General features: G+C 33.3%; 1 protein-coding gene across 1 annotated transcript in view; it reads left to right on the top strand.

Annotated features, from left to right (window-relative positions):
• LOC114334179 (protein rhomboid-like) overlaps positions 1-17935 on the top strand; it is a 451337-nt gene extending 433402 nt beyond the window's left edge. Inside the window, exons 7-9 of the mRNA XM_050648374.1 lie at positions 7485-7627; positions 10729-10997; positions 14769-17935. Coding sequence (XP_050504331.1) covers positions 7485-7627; positions 10729-10997; positions 14769-15067 — 711 coding nt within the window. The 3' untranslated portion in view covers positions 15068-17935. The remainder of the gene's footprint in view (positions 1-7484; positions 7628-10728; positions 10998-14768) is intronic.
• The last annotated feature ends 376 nt before the right edge of the window (positions 17936-18311 follow it).

Consider the following 18311-nt stretch of genomic DNA (forward strand, 5'->3'; position numbering starts at 1 on the left):
TGGTGTTACTAATAATTTTTAAGTTATTTTGAAAAAAAATGAATTTTTTCAAAATAAAAAAAGTGTTGATTTTAAAACCATTTTTTTTAAATGTGCACATTGAACCAATGAACTTATACAGTCTATAAAAAATACATAAGTAAAGTAACTTGTGAAGCGGTACCGATTAATTTTATTTAGGATGCTGATTAGGGGGTAATTTTCGCGATTTCTTTACCAAAGAATAAAAGGGACCAACAATATTTTGAGCGTAACTCACTTCCTTTTAAGTTTTTTTTGAAAAACAGAATGAAACCTTTTTTAAACACTTTAAAAAAGTTATAATGAGTTTTCCCCGAAAAGTGCTCCGTTTTTTGGTTATTTCACGTTGAAATATTTGATTTGAAATTTGACGAATAAGAACCTACTTTTCATTAGCTACAACTCTGTTTGTACTGGGTCTGCAGTCTTCATGCATACACCACTTTTTTCACTTACTTATAAGCTATATTTTTGCTAGGAATATTTTTTTCGATAAAATACTTAAGTTTTTGAGTTATTTGCGAAAAACCGTCCAAAAACATGTTTTTTTTTGTTAAAAATGAACATACTCACTCGCAAGTACATAACTCGAAAAGTATTGATTTAGAAAAAAACTCTTTAGTCATTTTATCCAATTGCGGACTTATTTTGAATGTATATTTTTTCACACCCGAGAATAGTTATTTATGAAACAGTTCGTGAAGTATGCTGTTTGCGAACGCACGCGATATTTAGAGCACGAGCGACAGCGGGGCGAGTGCTATATATCGCGTAAGTTCGCAAAAAGTACTTCACGCACAGTTTCATACAATATTTTATCTACTCCACCATAAACAAATAAAAAAACTGTAACTCTTCGTCACTTGAATTCATTTATATTCTACAATTTTTAGAACTTTGACATTTAAAAATTCTAACTTCTTTCAAACCACAAAACTGTCAAAACTTTTGTCGTAATTTATTGCTCATTATGTCATCATCATGACGCGAAAGTTAAAGATATTTGATTATATGAAAGTGTGCTACAAACCGTGCGAAAAAGTAAGTCCCATTTAAAATACATTTTTACTTCACGCACACTTTAAACACTTCACGCACTGCTATCTATAATGACAGTTTTCACAAACTAAAAACTTACATATAATATGACATAGAGTAGATAAAATATTTTTTCTACGAGCGTGCAAAAATGTCTGCTTTCGCGCACGCATTTTAGTTTAGAAAGTTTCACTTTTCCGCACGCGTGTTACTTTTCCGCACGCGGTTTTTACTTTTCCGCACGCGTGGTAATTTAGATATGGTAATATGGCCTTAAAGTAATTATAATACATGCAATAAACTAATATTTAGATATTATTTACTAATTTATTTCAAATATATCTTATTGTGTTCCTGTTTTAATGAAATTAACGCGAAAATTCGATGAAATAAAATTATTTTGACATAATATTCGAAAGTCAAATCGGTAGACAATAACAGTCGTTTTGAATCATCGTCATGGAAACCAAGATCGTCGTCATGCTAACTAATTATATTGAAAGTTTGGTTTTGACAACCTTGTCAAAGAATTAATTTGTGTATGTATTTTCAGTAGTAATTGCACAATAGCTCTGAAATTCTATATTAATTTCAGAGGTCGAGTGCAATTTGTTGCGATTATTTCATGAATAAAACTGTTCAAAACCAAAATTTTATTGTAATTTATTTATGTAAGTACCATTAAACACACAGTTTTTATAAATATTTGACGATTGAAAGTCATCACTTTTATAATTTTTAAAACATTAATTGTCATTAATGTCACTGAATGTATTTTTTCGTAGCAACGAAGGGCATCTGACGTAATATACTTAACGACGGGAGATTATCAAAAATTATCGATTTAATTCAGATTTCTGTAGCTTTCTATTGGTCAGAATCTCCTATGAATGAAATAATCATATTAATTAAATTAATTGATTAAGATTTGGTAATTTTTTAAAGACTCTTAGAAAAAATATTGTTCCTAACTCTTGCAGAAAGTCTCTTTTCCGCACTCGACTGCTTGCCGAACTCCCGCTTCGCGTCGTTCGGCAAACTGCAGTCGCGTGCGGAAAAGAATACTTTCTGCACTTGTTAGGAAAATAACTACGTATTTTCCAATTTTTGGAAAATGGAGGGGATGTAGAAGTGTAAACTTTTTCTTACATATATAATAATAGACAATTTCAAGTACCTACCTATTCCCAAATAATTTTCATCCTTCTTTTATTTTTTTTAAGGTTTTCGGAAAATTGTGTGTTCTTTGCTCGGACTATCACGTATCTTTCGTATTACCCTGTACGTATGCGTTCCTAATTCAACTTTAATTCCATTTGAAATTCCCCACTTACAAAAAGCACGCGTGCCCCATCCAACACATGTTTTCGTATTTTGTAGAAAACGTTTCAAAACACCGGTTTGAAGGAAATTGATTGCTTCCTTGCAGATGCTCTTTGTTTCTGGTGATCATTGACAGAAATAAACTTAAATAGAGGATATTTAAGAACACCTTCAAGGTGAAATGAGTGGAATGGAATCCATAGTCATTGGTAAAGGCAGAAAAAATTTTAAGGGTACGATGTATTGTGTCGTCACTTCGTCTGCTATTGAGGTTATAAAAATTGAAAATTGGTACATTTCTCTTCATTCAAAAGAACCACATATAATATACTAAAATGCGAAATTGAGGCTACCATAAAAAAGCTAAAATTCAGAAAAGCAGAAGGCAAAACTCATATATCTAGGGACATCTGTTAAATACAATAATATCACATCAGGGGACAGGGGAAATAAAAAGGCGGATCATAATTGCAAATAGGTGTTATCAAGGTCTATCAAAGTACTTCGCTAACAAACGTCTGTCTCAAAAAACTCGTATAATACTATAATAGAGCACTAATAGTTCCCGTTCTCACATATGGATCGAGGCATGGACCCTAACTAAAACAGACGAATCAAGTACGCAAGATATTCGGAGCGGTCTGTGAAAACGGAATATGGAGGCGTAGAATATGAAGAAGAAGAAGATGGAATATAGGCTGAGGGGAAGCAAGGAGCCGTCCATTAATCACGTGAGGCTCGTAAGGGGGGGAGGGGTCTAGAAAAAATCACGAAATGTCACAAAACACGTGATATAGAGGGTGTTAAACCTCAGAATGTATCACCAAGGGGAAGAAGGGTTAAAAATGCAAAAAAAACATCACGTGATTAATGGACGGCCCATAGGGGTTGAAGTACCTAATGCTTAGAACCTGTAATCATCATCATCATTCTCTTTGCCTTATCCCTATGCGGGTTCGGCTTCCCTAATTGCATTTCTCCATACAATTCTATCTTGAGTCATATCAATATTAATCCCCTTTACCAACATGTCCTGCCTAATCGTCTCCCCCCACGTCTTCTTTGGTCTTCCTCTCCTACTCCTTACAGGAATCTGCACTTCAGAAATTCTTCGTATTGGGTGATTAGCACCTTGACGTTGAACATGACCAAACCATCTCAACCTATGCTCTCTCGTTTTGGCATCAATTGGTGCCACACCTAGACTTCCCCTAATATACTCATTTTTAATTTTATCTTTTTTTGTCACTCCACTCATCCATCTAAGCATTCTGATTTCCGCCACATTGCTCCTCTTTCTCTTTCACTGCCCAACATTCAGTTCCGTACATCATAGCCGGTCTTATGGCTGTTTTATAGAATTTTCCCTTCAACTTCATTGGAATTTTCCTGTCACACAGTACACCATTCGCTTCCTTCCACTTCATCCATCCAGCCCTAATTCTACTGCATGCATCTCCATCTATTTCTCCATTACTCTGTAATACCGATCCCAGGTACTTAAAACTATTGCTTTTTACAATCAGTTCACCATCAAAAGATACCATGTTATTTGTAGTAACTCCATCTTTAAATGAACATTGCAAATACTCTGTCTTTGTCCTACTAAGTTTTAAACCTTTTTCCTCCAGAGCTTGTCTCCACTGTTCCAGTTTTTGTTCTAAGTCTCTTTCACTATTTCCTACTAACACGTTTTAGAACCTGTAATAAAATATAAAATACCGGAAAGTGGCCCAATGACTGTGGTAATAAAGCTCACTTTTATTCCCATATTTATATAAAAAAGGTTCATAGCATTAAGTTCACTAACATTAACATCCATGCGAGCAAAGTATTACTACAAATACCCAAGAACAATGCGGATTCGGCTCAAGTAGAGGAACAAAAGAACACATTCTTAATATTCGTACACTTAAAGAAAATTCTCGAGAGTTGAATATAGAAACATTTTTGTGCTTTGTTGATTACTCTAAGGCCTTCGATAAGTTAAAATGAGATGAAATGTGCCATATACTTAGGGAAATGGGTACCTACGCCAGAACGTCTCATATATTTATTAAAAGAACTGTACATAAATAATACCACTAATATAAGAGTTTTTATATTATATTTTATATATATTTTATATATATTTTATATTTATAAATCTGGTTTCGAAAAAATTCAAAAAACTTTGATTTCTGGAGTTTCGCAGGGATGTATAATATCCCCTATTTTGCGTCAATATAGGGCTTCCACGAAATGGCTCCAGCGGACTCTATTTCTGACTAGTGCTTTGATTTCAAGCCAGCATTTTTCCATTTCTTTCCTTTCGTCCAGTAGTGTCCTTTTCCAATTTTTTTTGAGGCGTATGAACATATTATAATATTCCTTAGTCTAAGCCAGTGGTTTTCAATGTTTTTGAGCCATGTACCACCAAATCCTTTTAAAATTGTTCTTGGTACCATCTAATCGAAATTAGACTAGGGCGCATCTGTAAAAATATTAGTACATTTGGAAGTTGAGAGGTGACTCAAATTTTTTTGCAGAAATTGCTTGAAAATAACTCAAATTATAGTATTTGAGTTATCCTCCCTCTCAAAAAGGTCCGGAACATTGTTTAAATAATTGAAATGTCAAAAAATGAAGGACAAATTCGATTTTTTTCTTCGTTTTTTTATTATAACTTTAAAAGTATTCCTTTCCTAGAAAAGTTGTATTGGCATAAAAGTTGCGTAATTAAATTTCCTACAATATAGAATTGGTTAAAAATTTAAAAAATAGTCACCCTTGTTGCAAAATAGCAATTATTGCGAAAAAACCATACAAAAACAAGTATTCGCGTTTTACGTTTTTCAAACATTTATGCTACACTTAGGACCTTCATATTTCACCCAGAAAAACTATATGATACAGTAAAACAATACTGTAAATTTCATTAAGATTTTGCAATCCAGCTTTAGCAAAAAAAATCATTTTTTCAAAATGTTGCAGGACTGAAAATAAAGCAGATAGCAAGTTGAAATTTTGCGTATAGAAGTGTACTGTACCTCTCATTTGCAATTTACAAAATTAAAATCGATTAACTACCACGGCGTCAGGAATTCTTTAAAAAAAAAAATTAATTATTGGTGCTACGCGCAGCACAGCGGATAGTTTGCTCTGATTGGGCATTCCAATGACCTTTGATAATGATTGATACATTTCAATTTTTATTACATTTCGATATAAATAATAAATTTGTTTATTGCAAAATAAAAACACATACTCTATCCTTTGAAATAACACTTTTTTAGCAAAAACTTTCTTTGTTCATATATTTTAACTTGAGAATACAAGTTTATTATTTTTAAACATATGCAATTGTTTAAACAATATTTCACGAACAATAATGAAATTAGTTTGATTTTTGTGGAATTAAAATATTAAAATACAACAAAATATAGAGTAAGAAAATAATATATTAGATAAAGATTGGAAGAAATTTTGGTGGAAATCAACTTGTGTGAATCGAACACCGCTGTCCTGCGCGTAGCAAAAAAAATTAATGTTTATTTAAAAAATTTCCTGACGCCGTGGTAATTAATCGATTTTAATTTTCCAAATTGCAAATGAAAGGTCTTCTTCTTCATGTACCATCTCCTCTAAGAAGGTTGGCAACCATCACGGCAATTCGCACTTTCGATACCGCTGCTCTAAAGAGATCAGCAGAAGTGCCATTAAACCAAGCTCTCAAATTGTTTAACCAGGAGATGCGTCTTCTTCTTACGCAACTTTTATGTCAGTACAACTGTTCTCAGAAATGAATATGTAGTTTTAAAGTTAAGTTAGATAATCAAAAAACCAATAAAAAAATCGAATTTTTCCTTCATATTTTGACATTTTGATTATTTAAACAATGTTCCGGACCATTTTGAGTGGGAGGATAACTCAAATATTATTTGAGTTATTTTCAAGCAATTTCTGCAAAAAAATTGAGTCACCTCTCAACGTCCGTCTCAAAACAGATGCGCCCTAGACTAAATATCTGTCGAGCTAGGTAATCTAACTAACTATAAATATGCTGAATTTTGGCTGTGCTTTTGTGTTTTGTGTACCACCCCAAATAATGATATGTACCACCAGTGGTACATGTACAACAGATTGAGAACCCCTGGTCTAAGCTATCTTCCTAGCTTAAAATGTAAAAAGTTCATGAATTAAAAAAAAACAAAAAAATTCTCTCCGGCGGAGAATTGAACGCCGATTCTCCACGTGCAACGTAAAAAAAGGTAAATAGACGTGAAGATAGCCACGTATTTTCTTGTTCTTTCTAGTAACCCTCTTAGCATTGCAATCTCATGCGCAATCGATTCATCACTAGATATTGTGTAGGTGTAGGTACTTTATATATGAATCTGTTGAATAATTTCTAATATTTGATAGCTCCCGTACCGAACCATGGCCGGTGAGAGAAATCCTGTCTGCATAAAGTTTAGGTGGGTGTACGAGCGACGACAGCGTTTGTCATCGGCCATGGTTAGTGTGACCAACTCCAATTCAGTCGAATTCGGGATAAGGCTGAAAAAAAACCTGAAATTCGGGACTTTTCAGTGAAAAACGGTCCATTTTCCAAAACCCGAAAAAAAAAACATTTATCAGCCATCATTACATCGTTGCATGCGGCATGCCTCGGACAGCTGATTCATGTGTACACCTATACATAAATTTATACTGTGTTTGAATTGTCTTTTCAGGACGACATTTAAAATACAGAAAAGAAAAAAGTCCGCAGTTTGAGTTTTCGTAGAACTATAATACCACGATATAAAATGCATGCGTTTTGAATGTGGTATTAGTATCACACTCTAAAAATTGTCAACTTTTTTTCGTCCCACCAATTTCTCAGAAAAATATCGTATTCAAAATTTCAAAATAGAATTTTATGAAAACGTTGAAAATTCGGATGGCCGGGAAGCCTTGTCCGGGACGCCGGGACACGACTTCGTAATTCGGGCCATGTCCCGGATTTTTCGGGCTAGTTGGTCACACTAGCCATGGTTCGTTCCGGGAGCTGTACATAGTTTTATTCTTTCAGATGAATGGTTTTTATGTTATTTTAATATTGATCCTTTTTGTTACAGTTGGGGTTCTATTTATATTACTACATTACCACAGGAGAACTCAATCCAAGTGGGCCAGTACTAGTAGACTCAATATTTATATATAGACCAGATAAACGAATCGAAATATGGAGGTTCCTGTTGTACATGTTATTACATGCTGGGTAAGTAACTAACTAAATATTATTTAACTTTTTCGATTATTTGTTATTTGATGCAGTAATTTTCTTTTGCTGGTTTTGCTCTAATTTTTTTCTCCTTAACAACTGTATCTGCATTTTAACTATAGAAATCTGGTCAACTAACCAATGCATAATTCATATAGGTATTCATCCTAATTTATCTACGATTTGATTCCTGTTATATACCATTCATCACTCATCAGCACCAAGTGATAAACATTTAGTTTAACAGGTTAAGTCAGTAATTTTTTCATTGCATTATTTGACAAATCATTAATTTAAGTAATAATATTTGTTATCATTTGACTTATACAATCCTCCCATACTACTCTTCTGTTTCTTACCCAGTTCTTGATACCAGTACTCCACCTTTCTTTCCCGATATTTTTATTTCTCCATAATAATATTATGTTTCATTTAAGGCATCCTGTAGCCCTGTTTGCTATATTCACATTATTTTTTTACAATCATCGATTTATAAAGTTTATTTATTTATTTTTTTAGCATTTTTTAGGCAAAAATTAACAATATTTACAAAATTTTTTTCATTCAAGTTATCATATCGCCGGTACGAAATAAGAATGACGTAACTGCAAAAAGCCAAATTTCTCGTCCACGTTTATTAATCGTCCATTATGGCTTTTATTTTTATCATTATTGGTTCGAATTTCGTTATCTTAATTTAATCCCCCATTTTAAACCTTTTTACAGTTACGTCATTCTTCATCTAAAATTTTTTAAATATTTAAAATAGTGATTAAATAAAGAGTAACCGTTTGGAGCATCAGCATGGCGTTTCTTCTTACAATGATGGCTTTTAGTTTCATCTCTATTGGTTCGAATTTCATTATCTTAATTGTATCCCCCCATTTTCAACCCTATCTACAGTTGCGTCATTCTTGATTTTAAAATTTTTATATACAAAAAAACTATTTTTGAATATTTAGTATGCCGTTTATTCTCACAGCGATAGCTTTTATTTTCATCCCTATTGGTCCGAATTTCATTATCTTAATTTAGTCCCCCTATCTTCAACCCTATTTGCATTTACGTCATTATTCATTTGAAACAAAGTCTAAAATGGAATTTTAATAACGACGCAACTACCCTGTAGTGGCTCATCATATAGTTGAAGTTCTGTCGCTTTTGTATCATCTTTACACTGTATTTTAGAAGTTATTTACGCAATAAACAGGAATTGACAAAATTTGCAGTTACGTCATTCTTATTCCCGACCGGCGATATATGTCAAGTTATTATAAATTTTTTATTATAAATGCTCGTCTCAGCATTTTACTATAGAGAGAAAAGTAATACAGCGCCTGTATAAAAGCTTCGCTTCAAAAAATGTAATGATCTCTCCTCGTATATTATTATCGTTCCAACTTATTATTTATAAGCGACCATTTTAACAATCACCTTGTGTCGTCTTTTACAATGTCGTTTTATTTAATCTGATTAATCTAAGACGATTTTATTTAATAAAAGAAATTTAACTTCAGAATGTAAAAAAGGAAGTCGTTATAAAACAGGATGTAAGTCATTGATGCAATTTACAACACCGGCAATTGCCCTCCATAAGAAATTTTATAAAACTGTGTAAAATTAGTCAAGATCATTAAAAAATTGGGACAGTCTACGTACTTCCACTACTATACCTACAGTCGGAAAAATGAAAGAATACCCATGAACGAACATATAAAACAAGCTGTATTTTCCTGTCACCGTGTCACAAAGAAAATTGTCCAGTGCAAGTACATGCAACAATAATTATTACATGTACTTGCGCTGGCCAATTTTTTGTGTGACACGGTGACAGGAAAATACAACGTGTTTTATATGTTCGTTCATGAGTATTCTTTCATTTTTCCTACTGTATATAAATTATACCGGGGCTATTCTCAAATTTCTTAATATGAATATGTAGTACATACTTAAGTATAAGTTGTCATTCGAACAAAACCAAAGCCAATATTATAACAGTCAATTTTTTGAAGGTTTATACGCTGTGAGCTCGTACGTAGAGGCGATATTTAAAAATTTGCGAGCGCTAGTAGTGACAAGTCTGTAAACGTTTACTGGAAATTTGACATAAATGTCAAAGTGATTAATTTAAAATTAAAATTAAAAACATTAATTATAAAAAATATTAGTTTATCAAAGCTGTGGTATATATTTTTACCTTAAATATACTTTAAATACTGAATTTAAGTTTTTTAATGTTCCGTAATATGTAATTATAAATTAATCTATTAATCTTGGCGCCATCTACACGATAATTGTGAAAGTATCCGAAGTAAGAAATTAATATTTCATCAATAGAACGTCAAAATGATTAGCAAAATCTTAAAAAAATCGATTACAATTTAATTAATTTTTTGCGTTGTAAATATTAAGCGATAACAATTAAATAATAAATTTAAAAATTACCGGTGAAAGTTGAATTAGTCATCCGCTAGGAGCGACACCAGCGAAGCTCAGAGCGTATATCAAAAATTTCAAAAACGTTGTTACATCCATTCTGTAGTCATTATTAAACTTGTCTTAGAATCAATCATCATAATTCTATTTTTTATATATTATTATCATCCACATGAATCGGGGAATAAAAGCAAGTATTTGAGACAAAAAGAACGAAAAAGAAACTGGATGAAGAAATACTGGACGTGATGGAAAGTGAAAGGAGGATGAAAGATGGAACATTAGAAAAACCAAAAATAAATGGATGACTCAACAATGTGAAGAAATTGAAATATTGGAACAAATATTCATAAAAAGGTCAAAGAAGTTACAGGAATCTATAAAATCAGAATATTACGGCGTCTAGTGGATAATGATGGTGGATCTTCTTCTTCTTCTTCCTTTATATAACCAATTTTGCTTGTCCATTGCTGGGTTTAACATTTTGAGGGTTTCAAGGGGAATAGTGGTTGCAATATATTATTGATTATATAATTTAGCATATGGATTCGTTTCCTATAGTACCTATGTTGTTAATAAAACATTTAAAGAATATAAAACTAAGAATTCACAAAAAAAAAACAACATTATTCTCTATTAAAATATTGATTCTTCTATTCCAGATGGCTCCATCTAAGCTTCAACCTAGTAGTTCAATTGTTGGTGGGCCTCCCCTTGGAGATGGTCCACGGTTCGGGAAGGGTAGCGTTAATCTATATGTCCGGAGTGGCGGCAGGTTCGCTAGGGACATCAGTTTTCGATAACGATGTCTATCTAGTGGGGGCCTCGGGCGGCGTCTATGCGCTACTAGCCGCCCATTTAGCTAATGTATTGCTCAATTACAATAATATGCAGTGTGGGATCTTGAGGCTATTTGGAATTTTTGCCATTGGTAAGTACCTACTGTTTTTCGATATTTCACTCGACGTTTGAATTTACTTAAATTACTTCTAATAACTAGCTTTAATATTTGTGGAATATGAAAAGGCTCTCAGACTCTATAAATCAACAAAAAATGTTGGAAGCCTTGACAGAATGCCAAATTGACTCTCTCTCTCTCTCTCTCTCTCTCTCTCTTGGACCATCACTCCTAGTGGAGTATTGGGCGCATCTGCGTTTCTTGGCTGATGGTGTAAGAAGGCTGGTGGCCAGCTCAGCGCATCTTCTTGTATTTATTCTCTGGTTAGGTTAATCTGCGTACCAGTTCCTTCCATTCTCCTCTGTTTCTTGCTTTGTTTTTCACTTCCCCCAACTTAAGCCGATTCTGTTGTGTTCTCTGGTTACTGTTTTCTTCCAGGTATTATCTGGTCGTCCCCTCAGGTTGATATTCGAGTGCTTGTCTTGTGATGTTACTAAGATCTTTCCTTAACGTATGGCCGATCCATTTCCATTTCTTCTGTCTAATTGTTGTTATTATACTGGTTTGTTTCGTTCGTTTCCATAGTTCTTCATTCGTTATTTTATTAGGCCAGTAAATTTTTAGGATCTTTCTTAAGGACCTATTTACAAACTTCTGCAGCCTCTTTGTTATGCTTTCGTCGTGCTTCCAAGTTTCTGCTCCGTAGAGTAATATGCTTTTTACACAAGTATTGAATATATTGATTTTTGTTGACACTGATATTTCACTTATTTGCCAGATTTTATTTAACGCATTGAAGGCGAATTATTGTGCCTTCGTTATTCTTGCTTGTATGTCTTTCATGCATCCTCCTTTTCTTTCCATGATTGATCCCAAATAAGTGTCTTTCTCTACTTCTTCAATTTCTTTGTCTTTTATTTTTATTTTATTAATTTGCGGGTTATCGTTTTTTAAGATTTTTGTCTTCTCTGCATTTATCCGGAGACCAATCATGTCACAGTACCTACTGAGTACTGTGCTACTGTGTTAGTTTATCGACTTGACTATCGGTATATAAATATAATTAAACACATACCTATACCAAAACGCAACTGAGTGGTTAATCGTCAAACTCAGAAATTCCCGAGACAACGTGAAGTACATTGACACCATATCACCGAAACTGCTTACTACGCTTTTGGAATATATATGTAAAAGGGTAAAACTGACCCACAAGAGCATAAATATAAACGGAGAAATGTTTGCAGAGGTTTGCAGATGATATTGTGCTAATCACTGATAGGATAGATGGGGACAAAGAATTTTTAAATCAGCTCTACCCTTCCTCGCTAGAAGGTGATTGAAAATAAATATATCTAAAATGCCGATGATGACAAATGACAAATGTTGTAGTCAGCGAAGATTTATGCCTAAGAACAAAACCCATAGACCAGGTAATGGCCAATAAATACATAGGTCACGAGATTCGCATAGGAAAAGATAACCAAACCGTTGAGCTTCTCCATCGTGCAAGACTAATTTGGACGAGTAAGACAGAGTTGGTCTAACAGATGGACAAAGCGGATACTGAAATGGAGACCAAGAGATGATGACTACCGAAGTAGAAGTAGTCCACCAACACGTTGGACTGATGATCTAAAATGTTGCCGTAGGAATTGTCCAGCAGTATATAAGCGAAGATTGAATGTAATGATAACTTTTAATACAGCATCACTTGCCATCAAGTTACAAAGAATACATTAAATATCAGTGCCGGATTTAACTAAAAACAGAATACTTCGGCCATATAATTAGAGAGCCTAAATACCATCTACTTCGCAAGGAAAAGTGGAGGGAAAGAGATGGATTGGTCGAAAGAAACTTTCATGGTTGCGTAATATTAGAACGATATTAGACAATGGTGTGGTTCCACGGTAGAAGAATTATTTCGCGCAGCAGCCGGTAGAGATAGGTTTCAGGAACTTGTAAACATGATGACAGCCAACAAGGTCCAAAAGAAAAAAGTTGTTGAAATATAAAAATATGTTGGCTGATATGAAAGTTAAACTGCAGACAGACAAATTCAACCCAATAAACATGCTAGTTAAGAAAACTAAGAGGAAACTTATTGCATAAGTTATTATTTATGTCTTTTATGTAGTTAAGTTTATCTTATTGAAGCTGGCAACGGGATAAGACAGGGAGATTCCCTGAGTCCTCTGTTGTTCAACCTGATCATGGACGAAATAATAAAAAAAGTAAGAACAAAAAAAGGATACCAAATGGGAGAAAAACAACTTAAAATAATCTGCTATGCAGACGACGCAATACTAATCTCTCAAAGTGAAGATGATTTACAACGTATGCTGCACGAATTTAATATAACCGCTAGAAAATTTAACATGTTAATTTCCCCAAAAAAGACTAAATGCATGGTTATAACAGCAGATCTAATAAGGTATAAATTAGAGCTGGAGGGTCAAATAATAGAACAAGTCATGGAGTTTAAATATCTAGGCATCACACTATGCAGCTACGGAAAGCTCGAAACAGAAGTGGAAGATCAGGTGAATAAAGCAAACAGAGCCGCAGGTTGCCTGAATGAAACAATATGGAGGAATAAAAACATCGAAAAAGAAGTGAAAGGCAGAATTTACAAAACAGTCATCAGACCAATAATGACATACGCGGCAGAAACACGACCCGATACAGAAAGGACAAAAAGAATGCTAGAAACAGCAGAGATGAAAACATTGCGAAAAATCGATGGTAAGACGATGTGGGATAGAGATAGAAGTGCAGATATACGAAGGAGATGCAAGGTGGACAACATTAATAACTGGGTGAAAAGCAGAAGAGTAGAATGGAACAACCACATAAGCCGAATGACAACAAATAGAGAAGTAAGGACGGCGAGAGACGGTTCCCCAATAGGAAGACGATCAGTGGGAAGACCACGAAAAAGATGGAATGACAACTTACTGGAGGCACATTGAAAAACAGACAGATTAATGTCTATATAAAAAGAAGAAGAAGAAGAAGAAGTTTATCTTATTTATTACTTTTGATTGGTGTTTGGAAGTTTCCACCCCCCAAGTTTTTGGAAGTTTGGTAATTAAAGAATTTAAATATCAATTACAACAAAGTAGAACGAGAAGTTGAAACACGAATAATGATGGGAAACCGATCTTTCTTTGCAATGCAACATCTAATGAAATCAAATCTTCTCTCACGAGGTGCAAAAATTCAGATATATGTATAAGACCATAATATGACCAGCAGTCGCGTATGGAAGCGAAACATGGACCCTAACAAAAAGAGAAGAAAATAAATTGCTGGTGTGGGAACGTAAAATCCTTCGAGTGATATATGGAGACGCATAACTAATGGAGACGCAGAACCAACAACCAGCTTTTAGAGTATCTCTACGGAAAGGAGAATTTATGAGATATATAAAGGCCAGTACACTAAGATGGGTAGGACATGTGATTCGCAGTAACGACAATTGCCTTATAAACAATGTGTTTTGGGAAAAATCAGATGGGAGGTTTATAGGACGACCTAGAAAAATGGAAAGCTGCATTTAGAGAGGATCTGGAGAAAGTGGGAGTGAGACAATGGGAAATAGTGGCACAGGACCGACAAACATGGAAGGCAATCGTAAACGCGGCAAAGACTCATGAAAAGTTGTAACGTCAGTGATGATGATGATTAAATTGTTGAATCTTTTTTAGTAGAGAATATTTTTCAGTATTTTTTTTGTTACCACTTAATTTTTAGTTACTGAACTTCGACACATTTTTAAAACCTGGTTTTTGTTTTCAGCTTCTTGTGATGTCGGCTACGCCATCTACTCCAGGTACGATGCCGTGGGCCTGCCAGTTTCCTACGTAGCCCATCTCACCGGAGCTTTAGCCGGCCTGACGATAGGTCTTCTAGTGCTGAAGAACTTCGAGCAGAAGTTGCACGAGCAGCTTCTGTGGTGGGTAGCTCTAGGCGTGTACGCCGCCTGCACCATCTTCGCCGTTCTCTTCAACGTCATGAACAGAACGGAAGATGGCGGAGAAAATCTAGGAGACGGCGTCAACAGCCACTATGTAATGTTTAGTCGATGGGGGGTATAACTGTTGTTTGTCTAGTTCTTACTAGTTTCCAGAGGCTGTTCATTTATTTATAAGATTTTTTATGTAGATTTATATTATAGTATTTATTGAAGATTTTCTGAGGGTGGTACGTTAAGTGGTACAAATCGATTGAAGAAAATAAATGAACAGACTTAAAAATCTCAGTCGATAACGTTTTGTGTTCAATGTAAACTTCCTTTACAAGAATCTTTCCAATTTCTCATTATATGTCTACTATATTATATATTATTCATAAATATATAAATATATAAAGTATGAAACCAAAAACTATTTTTGTAAAGATTCTTTTGGAAGGAAGTATTCTAACAAATGTGATTTCATAGATAATACATGAATCTATTTGTGAAAATCCATTTAATACTTGGATAGTGTTCGATATCCATTTTGGTGCAAGTCTCCATGTTGCACGCAGATTTTTTTTGTACTGATTTTTCCGTCTACTCTCATCATCCTCACCTAATAGATAGGTTTCTTATATTTAAAAGTTTGTTAAAAAATTCGTGAATGAGTATGTTTTGTACACTATATTTATGTATATATTTTATTTATTTCTAATATCAAACCAAAGACTGAGTTGGATAAAAGTTTTGTAGAATATAGTATAGGAAATAGAAGTTACTGTTGACCTTGACGAGCACTTTAGGTAATTTTGTACAGCTGCTACTCAAGCTGGCCTAGTAAAGCATGATGTAGCCGTAGCGAATAAAATATACAATATAGGTACTGCTCTTTAACAGTTGGTAACATTGTATATACAATATGTGAAACGCTTAGTTCCTTATATTCTCCTAAATAGAGAGAAGATTTTTTCTTTATGATATTATGATCAGATATAAGTATGATTTTCATCATGCTTATTATCATCATCATTATAATTATCATACTCATTTTCTAAAATGTCATTACTATAATTTCTAACGTCATTTTGTATTACATTTAAAGTCATAGTTGTAATGTTATTTTCATCATGATTCTGATCATCTTCAGACCTCTTTGTTTCCTAATTTATCCTTTGTCATCTTCATTATGATGTTTATCATGTTTGTTAATGATTCTCGTCATCTAAATCATCATTATTGCCAATATTATAATTATCAACATCATTTTAATTATCTTCAACATTATTAACACAATTTTCATCATCCTTAGAGTGATACTGTCACATCAGAACTTTTTTATAGTCTATATCTTTAACTGCTACATCATTCTCAATATTTTTGTCATCTTAAAAGCAGTCCAGTTATCTTCAACATTATTATCACATTTTTGAAAATCAATGTCTTCAGCTTAAACTTTATTCTTGTCCTTTGCCTTATGTTCAATACGGTGTTCATCATATTTATTAATTATTACCCTCGTCATCTTAATTATTGTTGCCAATATTATAATTATTAATATTACTTATTTTCAACATCATTTTGAGAGATACTCTCACCTCATAACATTTTTGTGGTCTGTATCATCAACTTCTACATCATTCTCAATATTTCTATTATCTTAAAAGCAGTCCAATCATCTTCGGTATCGTTATTATCATGATCATGAGGAAGATCATCATTTTCATCATCTTAAACTTTATTCTCGTCAATTTTCATGATCTACAGTAGCCCTACTGTTATCCCAATTGTCTTATATTATCAGTATTTTTACCTATATTATCTTTTATATTATTATAAAACCTTTAACATTATTTTAATAATCTTCAACATCGTTTTGAGAGTGATACTTGCCACTTCAGAACATTCTTGTGGTCTATATCACTAACTTCTACATCATTCTCAACATTTCTGTCATCTTAAAAGCAATCCAGTCATCTACAACATCATTATCATCATATTGAAGATAAATATCATCATTTTCATCAATTTTATGCTCGTTATCTCGTCAATTCTCATAATCTTTAGCAGTCCTATTGTTATCCTAATTGTCTTCTGTCATCATCATCATTATTATCACATTTATCATCTTTTATTATTATTATCAAACCTTATCATTATAATTATCTGCAACATAATTCTCAGTATCTCAACATTGTCGCATGTCTCATCATTCTCGCCGTCCTTTGTATCATTTTATATAGTATGTATTTGAGACACAAAAAATATTCAACAGTAACTTCTATTGAATTATTTAGAATAAGTTCACAATAATGATTCCAAACTGGAGGTGGGTACTTGTACGAAAACAATTAACTGAAGACTGTTCTTTATTAGGTGATGCTACAGAGATTACGGTGTAACCACACACCTCCAAAGTTTGGATCAAAGTAATTTTTACTTGCACCAGTTGTTGAATGGGATGATCGCTAAAATAAAGTTTGCTAAAGTTCATTTTACCATACGTTAAATAATAATAGTCTGAAAAATAAATTAATAGCAAAGATTATATAGGACAAACAGGGAGAGTGGTTAAAAACACATTCCAGAACATATCAGTGCATTCCAACTCATTGACTGTACCAATTTTGGACTTAAATAGTTTAAATCCTTTGTTTCAGCGATTATCCCAAACGTCGTGTAAGTTAAACCACTGTTCTCAGTGATACAATAACTAGTCATAATTTAAAATAATAAGCAAAGCTTACCAAAGAAAGTGCTAGTTACATAATATATACACATACACACACACTCGAAACTACAAAAAATGCCTTACTAAGGTAGAATACCACTATCACAAAGAAAATATTGTATTTTTATACTCAGGTAGAAACAGTGTTATTAGACATAGTTTTGATAACTGTTCAAATGTCTTCAGATGTTCGATTTTTGTTTTTTAACACCGTTGCTGTTGTGCTTAAGCAACTGTTTTGTAAAAAAGCAGAAAGAATTAAAACTATTTAAAATTTAACACGGTTTTTATTTATTTATCCTTATTTAAAGTTGGCATTACAGGAAATATCGCCACAGTTGGTATACCTGGTTTTAATCTGTATCTTTATCATTAATTTCATCATTAGTATCGTAGTTCCCATCGTCTGCTAAAGCTAAAAGTGCTAAAATGAAGTTTAGAAACCAAAAGAAAAATTTTTTTTTATACCACAGAATAACTAATTACACAGAAGCGAATCTTACTGTCGTTTCCATTGATTTTGTGGTGACCGAAATATTTGACCTTGTGCACCAGTTACAGAATAGAACTTGATGTTCTAAGGCAGTGGTTTTCAATGTTTTTAGAGCCATGTACCACCAAAATGCTTATAATTATTTTTGGTACCACCTAACTG

The sequence above is a fragment of the Diabrotica virgifera genome, chromosome 4, assembly GCF_917563875.1.
Source record: "Diabrotica virgifera virgifera chromosome 4, PGI_DIABVI_V3a".
NCBI classification, from domain to species: Eukaryota; Metazoa; Arthropoda; class Insecta; order Coleoptera; family Chrysomelidae; genus Diabrotica; species Diabrotica virgifera.